The 16,049-nt window shown below is 45.2% G+C and overlaps 1 protein-coding gene across 1 annotated transcript; it reads right to left on the bottom strand.

Annotated features, from left to right (window-relative positions):
* Nucleotides 1-9,837: 9,837 nt before the first annotated feature.
* Nucleotides 9,838-11,183, bottom strand: ch25h (cholesterol 25-hydroxylase). The gene has a single exon (XM_080205251.1). The coding sequence runs from the start codon at nucleotides 11,170-11,172 to the stop codon at nucleotides 10,354-10,356; it is 819 nt and encodes a 272-aa protein (XP_080061377.1). The 5' UTR covers nucleotides 11,173-11,183; the 3' UTR covers nucleotides 9,838-10,353.
* Nucleotides 11,184-16,049: the final 4,866 nt, after the last annotated feature.

Here is a 16,049-nt window from a genome sequence, read left to right on the forward strand (position 1 = left end):
CTCCACCCCCCACACACTCGTCCACACACACACACACCCAAACACACTTGCTCACACCCCCTCACTCACACTCCCCCACATACACACTGCCACCACACACACACGCTCCCCCCCACACACACGCACACATACACGTTTCCCCCACATACCCACACACACTCCCCTCCCCTCACACACAGACACACGCTCCGCACACACAGACACGCTCCCCCCACACACACATGCTCCCCCTCCACTCTCACACATGCTCTGCATACGCACACACAGACACACATATACACACACACACACTCCCCCCCCCACACACACGCTCCCCCCCCACCGTGCGCACACACACTTCTCCTCAAACGCTCACACTCACTCGCTGACACTTACACTCACTCGCCCACATACTCATTCCCACACACTCCCCCCACACATACTCATCCCCACACATTTCCTCCCAAACACACACACACACACTGAACCACAGTCCCCCTACCCCCTCCTCCCCAACACACTGTACAAGCCCTCTAAGATGAACCAGCAGGAAATTACACCACAACATTCAGGGAACTCTCTAATACAGGAGACAAAGGACACGGAATCATCCCTACCACCATTAGCCCCTGTAGTGACCTGATACAACAACAGAAGTCGGGAATACATAAAACACATTCGCAGACGTGAAAAGAACATAATGAGGTCATGGAGTCAGGAACTCACCCGAACAGAGTTAGGAAATAATCAGGTCCTTATTGATGGAACAAGCACCTTTAAACACTGCACTAGGCAGGATCATAAGAACAAAACTTCAAATGCATATTCTGACCCAAAAAGGAGGCACCAGGTCACTAGGAAACTAAGAATCACCATCGAAACTCTGTTAACAAAGTTTTGAGGTGCCAAAACTGATCAAGTAAAAAGTCTGACAACTCCAGGTTTCAGCCCAACTGATTTATTTGATCCACATCAAAACTGATCAAGTCAGGGCCTCCAATTGGCTGCAAACGCTGGGAAGCTCTGAAAGGTATAAAGCTCCCCCCGCCCAGTTACAGTACAGTAGTTCGAGAGACTCTCCCCACCCCTGTCCTGAGGCGCGGCTGAACACAGTGAAGACCTGAGTAACTCGCCTTCTATGCTGATAGAGAGAGAGAAGAGTGAGAGAGAGATTGACAGTAATAAGCTCAGGAATTGAGCAATCAGAACCTGCAAATCAACAAGGAAACAAGATCTGGGAAGTGTTTGCATTCTAGTGAAATAGGAGTTCAGTAGATTGTTAGAATAAGGATTCTTGGAATTAAAGTGTGCTATCCCACCTTCAAATTGTTTGAAATAAAATTGAGTGGGTTGAAGATCCCGGTTGAGGCTGGCCTCATGTGCGCAGAACTTGGCTATCAGTCTCTGCTCGTTGATTTTGCGCCATCGTGTGTTGTGAAGGCCGCCTTGGAGAACGCTTACCCGAAGATCTTCGACACATGACAACGCACAGTCGCTGAGCAGAGACTGATATCCGAGTTCCGCACACATGAGGGCGGCCTTAATCGGGGTCTAGGGTTCATGTCACACTTTCTGTAATCCCCACGATTTGCCTGGGCTCGCAAAATCTCATTAACTGTCCTGGCTGGAGACAATACACATCTCTTCAATCTGAGCTTAACCCCTTCTCCACTCACGTTGTCTGTACCTTTAAGACTTGATTACCTGTAAAGACTCGCATTCCAATCTTTATTTCGAAAATTGAGTTTGTGTCTTTATATGCCCTGTTTGTGAATAGATCTCCCACTCACCTGACGAAAGGGCAGCGCTCTGAAAGCTAGTGGCTTTTGCTACCAATTAAACCTGTTTGATTTTAACCTGGTGTTGTGAGACTTTTTACTGTAATTGCAATGTACTCAGAGAAAGAACAAATACAACAATGATTTTAACAACAATAATGGCAATGCCTTAAAATGGCCATTCTGGCTGGGAACTAAGCACACTGGGATTTTTCCTCAACTTATAATTAAAACTAGATGCAGGTCATAAAATCACTGAGTGTCATGACATTGTCTTGAAACAGTAATCGGAAGTGTTTTGAACAAATATGGGAAATTGTTTATATTGGCTTAGAGCTGAGAGTATCGAGTTTTATGGGGCTACATACTATCTGAACTAAAGATAACAAAGCTGTTTATATGCAACTTTATTTGCAGTTCGAACCATGTGATCAGTTTCTGGTTACGCAATTGGCTGGATGTCAGAGAATCTAGTGGAAGCATGCAAAAGAATTTGTAGATAAAAGGTGTGTGTTGGAATTCTACTGTCCTGTCCTTCCGCAGAGCCAGAGCAGGCAAGGGACAGAGAATGGAAATGTCCGTTGACCTCAGGTGGGATTTTCTGATCTCGGGTTGAGCGTGGTAGAATTAGGGACCTTGTGGTGAAGGATCCTCTTGGGAAGAATGATCATTGTATGGTGGAGTTTCTGATGCAGATGGAGGAGGAGAAGGTGGGTTCCCGGACATGTGTCCTTTGTTTGAACAGGGGGGAGTACGGTAGGATGAGAGAGGAATTGGCGAATATTGATTGGGGGAGCACATCGGAAGGTAGGTCGGCTGAGGAACAATGGAGGATCTTTAAGGAGATCTTTCTTGGTGCTCAGCAGAAATTTATTCCGATGGTTAAAAAGGACAGTAGGAGGAGAGGTAATAAGCCGTGGATAATGAAGGAGGTAAAGGAAAGTGTTAAATTAAAAGCGGATGCGTTTAGAGTAGCTAAGAGTAGAGGGCGAGAAGAGGATTGGGAGAGGTTTAAATATCAACAAAGAATGACGAAGTTGATAAAGAAGGGTAGGATAAACTATGAAGCTGGGCTAGCGCTTAATATAAAAAAGGATAGTAAGAGTTTTTATAAATATATAAAAAGGAAGAGGCTGACTAGGGTGAACGTTGGACCCTTAGAGGATGAGTGGTAGGGGATGGGGAAATGGCTGACACCTTGAATGACTTTTTTGTTTCGGTCTTCACGGAGGAGGACATGAATAATTTGCCGGGTGTTAGCGATGGAAAGATGGTAGGAGTGGAGGGCTTGAATGACATTATTGTTACTAGAGAGGCAGTGCTCGAAAGACTGGAGGGACTGATTGTGGACAAGTCCCCAGGACCGGATGGAATGCATCCAAGGGTTCTGAAAGAAATGGCGGAGGTGATAGTGGATGCCTTGATGATTATTTTCCAAACCTCGCTGGATTCCGGGGAAGTGCCGGAAGATTGGAAAACGGCTAATGTTATGCCGTTGTTTAAGAAGGGTGGCAGGCAAAAGGCAGGGAATTATAGGCCGGTTAGTTTAACGTCTGTTGGAGGTAAAATGTTAGAATCCGTCATCAAGGAGAAAATAGCGAGGCATCTTGAAGAGAATTGTTTGATAGAGCAGACGCAGCACGGTTTCGTTAAGGGGAAGTCGTGTCTGACAAATTTACTGGAGTTCTATGAGGATGTGTCTAGGGCAGTGGATAGAGGAAAGCCGGTGGATGTGGTGTTTCTTGATTTTCAGAAGGCGTTTGACAAGGTGCTGCACAAGAGGTTATTACAGAAGGTCAGGGGGCATGGAGTTGGGGGTAGGGTGTTAGCGTGGATAGGGGATTGGCTGTCAAATAGGAGGCAGAGAGTAGGGGTCAATGGGTGCTATTCGGATTGGCGGTTGGTGACTAGTGGAGTGCCCCAGGGGTCGGTGCTGGGGCCTCAGCTATTTACCATTTATATAGATGATCTGGAGGAGGGAACTGAGTGTATGGTGCTGAAATTTGCTGATGATACCAAGATTGGTGGAATGGCAAATTGTGCGGAGGGTGTGGAGAGTCTGCAGAAGGATCTAGATAGGCTGGGCGAATGGGCCAGGAACTGGCAAATGGAATTTAATGTTGGCAAGTCTGAAGTTGTCCACTTTGGTAGGAAGGACTATTACTTACATGGCGAAAAACTGCAGCATGCAACGGTGCAGAGGGACCTCGGGGTCCTTGTGCATGAGTCGCAAAAACCCAGCCTGCAGGTGCAGCAGGTGGTCAGGAAGGCGAATGGGATGCTGGCCTTCATAGCGAGGGGGATTGAATATAAAAGTAGGGAGTTCTTGCTGCAGCTGTATAGGGCACTGGTGAGGCCGCAGCTGGAGTACTGTGTGCAGTTTTGGTCGCCGCACTTACGCAAGGATATTTTGGCCTTGGAGGGAGTGCAGAGGAGGTTTACTCGGCTGATACCGGAGTTGAGGGGGTTGAACTATGAGGAGAGGCTGAATAAACTAGGCTTGTACTCGTTAGACTTTAGAAGAATGAGGGGAGATCTCATTGAGACATATAAGATGATGAATGGGATGGATAGGATAGAGGTGGAGAGACTCTTCCTGCTCAGAAAGGACAGTAGGACTAGGGGGCACAGCCTCAAGATAAGGGGGGGGGTGCAGTTTAGAACAGAGTTGAGGAGGAACTTCTTCACTCAAAGGGTGGTGAATCTCTGGAATTCTCTGCCCGTTGAAGTGGTGGAGGCTGCCTTGCTAAATATATTTAAGACGCGGGTTGATAGATTATTGATAGGCAAGGGGATTAAGGGTTATGGGGAGAGGGCGGGAATGTGGAACTGAGCCACGACAGATCAGCCATGATCTTGTTGAATGGCGGGGCAGGCTCGAAGGGCGAGATGGCCTACTCCTGCTCCTATTTCTTATGTTCTTATGTGGCCAAGAACTCCCACCTCCTGCAATAACTCTGTAGAGATTTGCCATCGCAAGAACTGTGTCCTGAAGAAATTCTTCAGAGAAGACGACAGGGATGGATCCTACATCCAGAAGCGACCTGGCCAGTTTTTTTTCTAAAACCCAGAGGTATTTATTTTCAGTTAAATAATTAGAGTTAACATTTAGTTAAGCATTAAAGTTCAGTAAAATAATTCAAGGTGCTGCAACTGTTTAAGTTTGAGTTGGTACCTAACATGTTAAATAAAGGCAAGTTGTTGAATGAATTAAGAGTCGACTGCTGTCTTTGCTTATCACATTAACCTGAAATGCTTGGAGGGTATTTAAATGAATAGCTGATTATTTGCGACCACCGCCTGCAGTCCATTTGTAAACTGGACTCAATGTTCTGACCAATGAAACCAAGCATGTTGAATGGCTTCTTCATTACTCTGTCCACCTGTGACTCCAGTTTCAAGGAGCTATGAACCTGTACCCCTAGATCTCTTTGTTCTGTAACTCTCCCCAGTATCCTACCATTAACTGAGCAAGTCCTGCCCTTGTTCAACCTCTCAAAATACATTTGTCTAAATTAAACTCCATCTGCCATTCATCAGCCCGCTGGCCCAATTGACCAAGATCCCGTTGCAGTCAGAGATAACTTACTTCACTGTCCACTGTGCCGACAATATTGGTGCCAGCTGCAAACTTACTAACCATGTCTCCTATATTATCATCCAGATCATTAATATATGGCTACAGAAATGGTGCTTGGAGTGGTTGCAATCTTCCAAGTTTCCATAGATTCTGGAAAGGTGTTAGTGAATTGGAAAACTAAAATTCAAGGAGGGAGGGAGACAGAAAGCAAGAAATGATAGGCCAGTGAATCTAACATCTTTCATTGGGTAAATACTGGAACATATTATTTTTACAGAGACAAAAGCAAGACAATTATAAAACCACAATACAATCTGGCAGTCAACATGGGTGGCATGGTGGCACAATGATTAGCACTGCTGCCTCACAGTTCCAGGGACCTGGGTTCGATTCCCAGCTTGGGTCACTGTCTGTGGGGAGTTTGCACATTCTCCTTATGTCTGGATGGTTTTCCTCCAGGTGCCCTAGTTTCTTCTCACAGTCCAAAGATGTGCAGGTTAGGTTGATTGGCCACGTGTCCCTTAGTGTCCCAGGATGCATAGGCTAGAGGGATTAGTGCAATAAATATTTGGGGTTTTGGCGATAGGGCCTGGGTGACTTGATGGTCCGAATGGCCTCCTTCTATACTGTAGGGATTTTATAGAATTATGTGTACAAATTTACCTGAGATCTTTTAGGATTTTAGGAGGAAGATGGGTAAAGGGGAACAAGTAGATGTAGTGCATTTGGGATTTCAAAAGACATTCACTGAGGTGGCACATAAAAGGTTACTGCAGACGATAAGAGTGCATGGTGTTGGAGGGATATATTTCCATGAATGGAGGATTGACTAACCGATCGAGAGTGGAGATAATAATTTCCAGGTTGGTAAGTTATAACCAGTGGAGTTCTGTGGGATCAGTGTAGCGAACTCAATTATTTTTGATCTATAATAAATTGGAACGACTTTTTTGTCACCAAATTTGTTGATGATACAAAGATAAGTGGGAAAGCTAGTTGTGAAGAGGACAGAATGGTTGGAACTTTCCGATTGTTCACGCCAGCAGGATTTTCTAGTCCCATTGATGTCGCGCCTCGGGCTTCACAGTGGTGAGGGCACATTCAATGGCAAAACTGTTAGCAAAGGCGGGACCAGTGGGCAGCACAGTAGTACAGTGGTTAGCACTGCTGCTTCACAGCTCCAGAGACCTGGGTTCTATTCCCGGCTTGGGTCACTGTCTGTGTGGAGTTTGCACATTCTCCTTGTGTCTGCGTGGGTTTCCTCTGGGTGCTCCGGTTTTCTCCCACAGTCCAAAAGGTGTGCTGGTTAGTTTGATTGGCCATGCCAAAATTGCCCCTTAGTGTCCTGGGATGTGTAGGTTAGAGGGATTGGTGGGTAAATGTACAGGGCTGTGGGGGTAGGGCCTGGGTGGGATTGTGGTCGGTGCAGACTCGATGGGCCGAAGGGCCTCTTTCTGCACTGTGGGGTTCTATGATTCAGAAGATTTCACCGCTGGCTAATGGGGGGCGGTCCGTTTCCTACTACCGGGAAATTTGGATCTGGATTCTCCCATGGGAGGAGATATCCTCTCAGCATTCACTTTCGTCAATCTTCTTCAGAATCTTAGTTTTTCCAATAATCACTTCTCAATCTTCTGACCTGTAATTAGTTCAATTAAATCTATTATGCTGTGGGCTATTTCCTGCCGCAGAGGAAGTTGATGACAGAATACTTGGTGTCGCTGATAATGTATTGAACATTTTCCAAATAAACTCACCCAGTTAACTTCACAGAAACAGTCGATTTTGCACATTATTACTGAAGAAAATATTGAAGAATAGAGTTAATAAGCTCATGAAGATGGATCAGGTGGCACATTGACTACAGCAAATAGCGCGAATGGTTTAGAACCTTATCTATATCAAATATTGAGTAATAAATTCCCTCAGGAACAACTGGGGGAATTTACTGCACGTGCTTTTGATAAAGCGTAAATTGTTCTAGAGCGTGTGCCAGGGAAGTGATACCGCATGAATTATGAGTCAGCACAAGATGCTGCATAATTTCTGTTGCTCCGCTGCAAGTCCACAGAATTGGCAGCTCACCCACAACTTCACCACGAGTTTCAAGAAATTGCTCCATTTACCAATTAATTAGCGATCAAACACACGATAGAAAGTTAGGGCTTCCACTTCACAATGAAAGCAACGTTAGCCAGAATGCCTGACATGCGCTTCCCAAAACCAATCTTCTATGGTCGGCTTGAATCTGGGGTGCGCTCTGATGGTTGTCAAAATAATATCATAGAATCCCTATTGTGCAGAAGAAGGCTTCTTCTGCTGGATTCTGCTCCTCAGACCTCCAGGGTGAGCTCACCGCCGCTGGTCTTCGCTGCTCCTCCAATCCAATCATAAGCATTCATCAATCGCGGAATTGAGCTTAGGAGTTGGGAGATAATGTTGCAGCTTTATAAGACCCTGGTCAGACTTGGAGTACTGTGCTCAGTTCTGGTTGCCTCATTACGGAAAGGATGTGGAAGCCATAGAAAGGGTGCAGAAGAGATTTACAAGAATGTTGCCTGGATTGGGTGCCATGCCTTATGAGGATGGATTGAGAGAGCTTGGTCTTTTCTCCTTGGAGAGACGAAGGATGAGGGGTGACCTGATAGAGGTGTATAAGATGTTGAGGTATTGATCGAATGGATTCTCAGAGGCTTTTTCCCAGGGCTGAAATTGTTGCCACAAGAGGACACAGGTTTAGGGTGTTGGGGAGTAGGCACAGAGATGTCAGGGGTAAGCTTTTCGCTTAGAGGGTGGTGGGGCATGGAATGGGCTGCCGGCAATGGTGGTGGACGCGGATTTGATCGGGTCTTTTAAGAGACTTTTAGGTAAGTACATGGAACTTAGTAAGATGGAGGGTTATAGGTATGTCTAGTAGATAAGGACATATTTGGCGCAACTTGTGGGCCAAAGGGCCTGTTTGTGCTGCAGTTTTCCTATGGTTTTATTGTTTTTCTCCCACACTTGCTGCAGGTGAGCCTTTGGGCAGAAAACATGGGTGAAGAATTGGCCTGTGATTGAAGGAGCAGCTGCATACCGATTCTTCCAGTCTCAATTTGACTGGTATTTTGAAAACTGGCCCAGGGACCATCCTCGGGCCACATGTTGGACATCTCTGCTTTAACAGATGGCTATGCAGAGGCAGACATTGTCCTACAAAGCCTGTGTGTTCACTCTGACACATTCCCAATTATATGAATCCATGCATATCTGTGCAACTCACTGGAAATATTGGCAGATATTATGAGTCAGGATTTTTCATCAAACACACATCCAGTCGTTAGCACTGCCTCACAGTGCCAGGGACCCAGGTTCGATTCTTGGCTTGGGTCACTATCTGTGTGGAGTTTGTATGTTCTCCCTGTGTCTGCGTGGGTTTCCTCAGTGCTCCAGTTTCCTCCCAGTCTGAAAGACATGCTGGTCAAGTGCATTGGCCGTGCTAAGTTCTCCCTCCGTGTACCTGAACAGACTCCAGCGTGTGATGACTAGGGGATTTTCACAGTAACTTCATTGCAGTATTAATGTAAGCCTAGTTATGACACCAATAAAAAACATATATGCTCTGCACTTTCTCTTAACCTATGTTTATTTTGCTGAGTTTCTCTATGATTTCTATGCTATGCTTGGCAATTATGTAAATATATACTGTCTCTGGGGCAGCTGCTTTTATGAAACTCAACATAAAATTGATGTAAAGCTGATATAAACAACTGCCCATTTTAAACGTGGGCACTTTACATTTTTTGAAAAATCCTTTTGTGGGTGTGAGTGTCACTGGCTGGGTCAGCAGTTACAGCCCTTGAACTGAATGGCTTGCTCGGCCATTTCAGAGGGCACTTAACCACATCGAATCACAGAATCCCTGTAATGCAGAAGGACGCTGTTCAACTCATCGAGCCTGCACTGAAAACAATCCCACCCAGGTCCTATCCCTGTATCCCCATTTATCCAGCTAATCCCCCTAACACTAAGGGGCAATTTACCATGGCCAATCCACCTAACCTACACATCTTCGGACTGTGACAGGAAACCAGAGCACCTGGAAAAAACCCACAGACACGGGAAGAATGTGGAAACTCCATACAGTCACCTAAAGCCAAAATTGAACCTGGGTCCCTAGAGCTGTGAGATGGCAGTGCTAACTACTGTGCCACCATGCTGCCCTGACCTGGAGTCACATATAGGCCAGACCATGCAGCAGATTTCCTTCCCTGAAGGTCTTTAGTGAACCAGAAGGGTTTTTTTTGACAATTGGCAATGGTGATTATTAGACTTTTAATTCTAGATTTTTATTGAATACGGATTACTCCCTATGACAACAGGATTACGCTACTACCTGCTCCTAGGTGGTGGGAACTGTCCCTGGATTAAAACATTCCCCATCAATGGAAAGCAGAATGTGGGTACCTGGAAGCAACAGACCTTTACCTTCAAACACCACACCAATGCAATTATATTCAAACCACGTTTATTCAAATATATTAAATGTATAAAATTCAGCTATTTTATATTATTTGGAGACATTGACAAGCAATACTAGTAACAAAATAAAATTTTGACAACAAAAATAAAGAACGTTTCACCAGTAAAGTGCTGTGCATAAAACAAACTGGACACACTAGAAGTTTATCACATGTAGCTATCTCTGGCCGGCAGAACCGAAGTTTTTTCTTCATTCATGGGACAAGGGCATCGCTGGCTGGCCAGCATTTATTGCCCATCCCTAGTTGCCCTTGGAGGGCAGTTGAGAGTCAACCACATTGCTGTGGCTCTGGAGTCACATGTAGACCAGACCAGGTCAGCTCGGCAGATTTCCTTCTCTAAAGGACATTAGTGAAGCAGATGGGGTTTTCCGCCACAGGTTTCATGGTCATTGGTAGATACTTAAATCCAGAATTCTCTGCAGTTCAAAAGTCAGTAATAAATAAATTCTTGTCTTTGATCCTTTCCTCAAAACTAGAAGGTGCAGGCACATCACTAGGTCTTGTTGTGTAGTGTACTGTAGGTGCCCAGTAGCTTGTCCCAGTGGGTAAAGTAAGGAGCATAGTTGGTCTTAAACTTCATGTGGTGCAGGTCGTGGTGAGGGGCTCCCCCGTAGAGGCCGAAAGGCACTAACCTGTGGGTGGACCAGGGGAAGTCGTAACCCGAGTGGTCCTCCACTGAGAGCCAGATGTTGCAGACGAAGAAGGTGAGCTCAGTGAGCGGGTGGCAGCGCAGGATGACCGGGTTGATAGCGGCGAAGAAGCCCAGCGAGACGGTCTCCCAGGCCCCCGAGTGCTCGGTGGTCAGAGCAAAGGTGGCCGTATACTTGTGGTGGACCTTGTGGAAGGTGCGGTAGAGCCAGGGCACCCGGTGGTGCAGCAGGTGCCACACGAAGTACTGGAAGTCGAAGAGCAGCAGGCAGGCGATGATGTCCAGCAGCAGGCGGCCCAGCCCGGGGGCCGAGGCTGGCAGCAGCACCGGCCGCCAGTACCAGTGAGTCACCGACAAGGGGAAGATGTAGAGCAGGTGGTTGTACAGGGTCCTCCCGACGCAGCCAGCCATCATCCTTAGGCTGGGTTGGTTCTGAGCCTGGATCTTGTACCTCCTCAGGAAGGGCAGCCTGGCCGCCAGCAGGTCCAGGGCCACGAAGGGCAGACAGAAGAGTAGGTAGACTCCCAGGGAGAAGGAGACAGGGAAGAAGGGGGAGCGCAGCCAGTCCTGGCGGCTCCGCAGCAGCTCCCAGGCGGGCTGTAGGCAGGGAGCAATCTCCAGCGGCGAGTGTGCAGCGGCGCTCACTGTTACACTGCAGTTCATTCTGAGCGCTGTGAGCATGGTATGTGTGTGTGTACGTAGGAGCTCCTCTATTTATATCCTCATTCTGCAGGCGTGGACACACTGTTAACACAATCAACGCTGTCATTTTCCACCTGCATATAACAAAACGAATTGGAAACTGCTCCGCAACTAGCAAAGGAAGTCGATTATTTATCACAGCAGTGCAATCCAGGAAGAATGACTTCATAAACACCATTTTTATCTTTGTTGTAACAAAGTTATATCCAATGAGCATTATTTCTAACCGTCACTTTTGTCTTTATTGTAGCACAGTGGTTTGCAGTGAGGATTATTTCTTAAACGCTATTTTTAACACAGCACAGTGATATATATGTATATATAATCACAGCACACTCATATATCCTTGCAGGATTGTTTCTTAACGCCACTTTTGTTTTTTTCTCAACCCTTCCGTGTCCCATATTCGGTTTCCCCTTTCATTACATCTCTCTGTCTGGATTGCTAGACTCAGGAATGTTTGCGGTTCCGAAAAGCTTTCTGTTTTTATTGCACTATCCTATCCCCTCCAAGGTTGCGCTCCGAGTCTACATGGGACACTGGGCACCAAGTCAGACTTTTTACTGTGTTTACACCAAGTCAGATCAGCAGAATTCAAACTCTATCACCTCCCCCGCCCCCCCCCCCCACACACAGACATATCCAACCATCACAACACACACTTACTGTTTTATTTTGTTCCATTTCCATTTATTTTATTTCATTTCTTCTTTTCATTCTTAGCAGTTTTTTTATTCTTATTTTTGGTTTTCCACTTCAGAAACCTCGCAGTCCACTTTGTGACCGATCCCAATTAGCACCTTTCTCAGTCTTTATCGTCACAATTTACATTCCCTTTGCCAATTACAGCACCCCCCCACCCTTCATCATATAAATCTTATTTTCCTTCTCTTCAGCTCTGACAAAGGGTCATCCATTGGCTCCACTCTCCACAGATGCTGAGATTTTCCGGCATTTTCTGTTTCTGTTCCATATTTCAGCCTTTCGCCTTTAACACACTGTTAACTCAATCAACATAAGAACAGGTTAAATGCTCAAGTTTGAGTTTGTTGCACTGTGGAAAACCCCTTGTGCAAAACTTTAAGCATTTAAGTGGTCGGATTATGTTAGGGAATCAGCATTCTATAGCATGACCTCTTATAGAATCATAAGAAGTCTACTTAAAAAAAAATCAAAGGATTTGTAAATGTTACGCTGCTTTGAAATCTCGAATTCCCATGACCAACATTTGTCTGTCAAAGTTATTTTATCAAGCAGTAAGCATCTATCTATTCTAATCCTATTATCCATCACTTGGACCGTAGCTTTGCGTACTGCGGAAGTTCATGTACTCATCTAAAAATGGTTGCCAGTTACTTCACTACTCTTTGTGGAATCTTGCTTGCATAAATTAGCTGGCAATTTTACCTGAATTACATATAGAAGGGTAACTGTTCAAAAGTACTGATTGGCTGTGAAGTGTTATGGAAGGTCCTGAAAGGCTTTTTCTAAATAGAAACGCTCTCCTTAAAAGTCAGCTATTTGTCTCAGAACACCTGTTGGCAAGCCCAGAATGTTGCTGTTAAAAATTAAACATCCCAGCAAGGGGTGGAGGAGTAAAATCAATTGGCATTTGATTTACCACACTTGTTTTCGTCAGATGCTCAAGGACTTGCAGTTGGAACAAAATCCCACTGCATTCCTGTCCAGACCGCTCCCCTTCTAACTCCTTTTTCCCCAAAAGAAGGTCAACATTCAATCTCAGGGTTGGGAGTATCTGATAGTTGGTCAGGCCAGGAACAAACAAAAGGAAAGAAATTCCCAAGCTCCACAAAGGGAAATTTGATAGCAGTAAAGAAGTGAATCTATGCCAAGGAAAACATGGATAATGTTTATCTCATTGTTCCTATAATCATCACTAGGTCAAAATCCTGACACTCTATATCTTACAATACAATCATCACCCCATGCACGTAACATAGAAGGTCAGCACCATCACCTACTTAAGGACATGGTGATGAAATGACCTCGTGCTGTATGTTCCATGTACCTAGGATTTTTTGGGGGGAGAAGGGAAAACTTTTTTTGGACAAACACATACTTTATTCAGAAAATATCTAAAAGAAACAGTACAACACATTTCAAATGATCATAACATGAAAATGCAATGGTTTTCACTGTCACTATACAGATCATGATGCACTCTGAGCTGCTTCAGTACAAAAGGGAAAACACTACAAGCATTTCAACATGGTCAATACAGAAAGTGTAACAGGTTCGACGTAACTCTTGCTGTACTCTGAGGTGGTTCAACACGGTTGCTCTTACTATATGCAGTCAAGAACAAGTTTACAGTTTGAGGGCTTTAACAGGTTACTATCCTCTCAGTGTACTAGGTTTGAAAAGTCTTACATGCTGTTCTTTCCACATAGGAATAAATGACCAATGCCAATTTGATTTTTTTAAAAAACTAGTCTGTCTTTAGCTACATTTGCACTGTTTCGCCTGTCACACTTCTTCAAGCAAAGCTTTATGTAATCAGCAGTCAGCTAACTGGCTGCTTGACGTATTTTTAAGTGTGAGGAATTTCCTAGTATAAACTTGGTAACTTTCTACGCAATTTATCTATTTTGATAGTGGTGTGTTTTTATATTGATGCAATCATAGAACCATAGAATCCCAATAGTGCAGAAAGAGGCTATTTGGCCCTTCAGGTTTGCACCGACCCTCCAACAGAGCAGGACCACCTCTCACCTTATCCCATAAACCCACACATTTACCCCACTAATTCCCTAATCTACACATCTTGGGACACTTAAAGGGCAATTCAGCATGGCCTATCCACCTAACCTGCACATCTTTAGAGTGTGGGAGGAGATTGGAGCACCGAGAGGAAACCTATGCCGACATGGGGAGAACATGCAAACTCCACACAGTCACCTGAGGCCAAAATTGAACCCAGGTCCCTGGCGCTGCGAAGCCAGGGACTACTGTGCCACCATTTAACCATTTACTCTATTAACCATTTAAGTTTAGATGGATATGGTTAAAGGTCCAGTGTTATTGGAATCACAAATTATTGAACTGTTGGATAGCTCCAGGCTGTGAAAAAATTCCCTGTCAACTTTAAGGGTGTCTATTGGCCTCCTCCATCTTCTGTTTACTATGATTGCCTGAAGGGTTTAGATTTCACATGGCTGCGTTCATTTAATGTTTAACTGAATATAAAAAAAAACCTCCCACTTCAGTAATCTGCCTGAGCAAAACACTGCAAATGCCAGAAGTCTGCAACAAAGTCTGTGATCAAGTGCAAGGCAGGAGTAATGAAATCTCAAAAAAGGACACTGAGACAAGGCAAAGAGAGAAAGTAAAATGACGAGCAAAAGATACATCTTTATTCTTTTGTGGGATGTGGGCATCACTATCAAGGCTGCCTGTCCCTACTTGTCTGTGATCTGAATGGCTTGCTGGCACATTTCAGTTAGCTACATTTCCATGGGTCTGGAGTCACATGTAGGCCAGACCGGATAAAGACAGTAGACTTCCTTCACAATAGGGCATGAACTAGATAGATTTTTTCAAGACTCAATGGCAGTTCCACTATCACCATTGCTGAGACTAATTTTATATACTCCAGAATTATTATGAGTTGACTTCCTCCAGTTGCAATAGTAAGACTTGAACTCAAGACTTGAAATCAAGGCTTTCTAGATTGCTAACCACTCTGCAACCATATCCCCATCTGGAGGTCGAAATGTAAAAAGCAGAATTCCCCCAACAACTACCAGTGAGCCAAAAAGAAAATCACTGGAGCAGAAATTACAATCTCAGTGTTGAGTCTGAAAGGCAATAAAGTGCCTCATTGAAGACCAACATGGAGATCCAGTTTTTTAACTTTTTTCATGGGATGTGGGTGTCACTAATTGCTCCCCCCCCCTTGATCTGAATGGCTTTCTGGGCCATTTAATTGTCAACCACATTGCTGTGGGTCTGGAGTCACATGCAGGCCAGACAAGGTAAGGAGAGCAGATGTCCTTCAGTAAAGGACCAGACTGGAGAGGAAGAGGAGGAGGAGGGTGGTTAATGACAACCAACAATGGTTTCATGGTTATCATTAGACTTCTAATTTCAGACTTTTTTTCCTTGCAGAAAGAGGCCCTTCCAGTCTGCAACGAACACAATCCACCCTGGCCCTACCCCGATATCCCTACATATTATACCCACTAATCCCTCTAACCTAGACATCGCAGGACACTAAGGGGCAATTTCTTAGCATGGCCAATCAACCTAACCCGCACATCTTTGGACTATGGGAGGAAACCCGGAGTACCCAGAGGAAACCCACACAGACACGAGAAGAATGTGCAAACTTTACACAGACAGTGACCGGAGCCAGGAATCGGACTCCGAACCCTGGAGCTGTGAAGCAGCAGTGCTAAACACTGTGCTACCGTGCTGCCCAACCTTGGATTCAGAAATTTGATATCATAATTTCTGCTCTGTGCAGTTCCAATAAAAGAGTCATCAGCCTGGAACATTGGCCGGAATTTTCCCACCATTCACCCCAGTCCTGCCGACGGAGTGCCCTCTGCCTTGGGGTTTCATGGAAAATCTGTTAACGGCGGCGGGACCCCCGAAGGTTCCGCTGTTGGCCATTGGCGCTCCACCTCCCCGCTGCCGCGAACCACGCGTCAGGTTAGACAGTAAATCCCACTCCTTAATTCTGCTCCCTTCGTTCCACAGATACTTCCAGATGCACCGAGTTAACTCCAACGTTCTTTATTTTTGTTGCAGTAATTTATTCAGAACTTGTGCCCCAGGATCCCTTTAATTCAATAAATCATACCTGGCCAGCGATT

This window comes from Carcharhinus amblyrhynchos, chromosome 17, assembly GCF_965287045.1.
Source record: "Carcharhinus amblyrhynchos chromosome 17, sCarAmb.v2.hapA, whole genome shotgun sequence".
NCBI classification, from domain to species: Eukaryota; Metazoa; Chordata; class Chondrichthyes; order Carcharhiniformes; family Carcharhinidae; genus Carcharhinus; species Carcharhinus amblyrhynchos.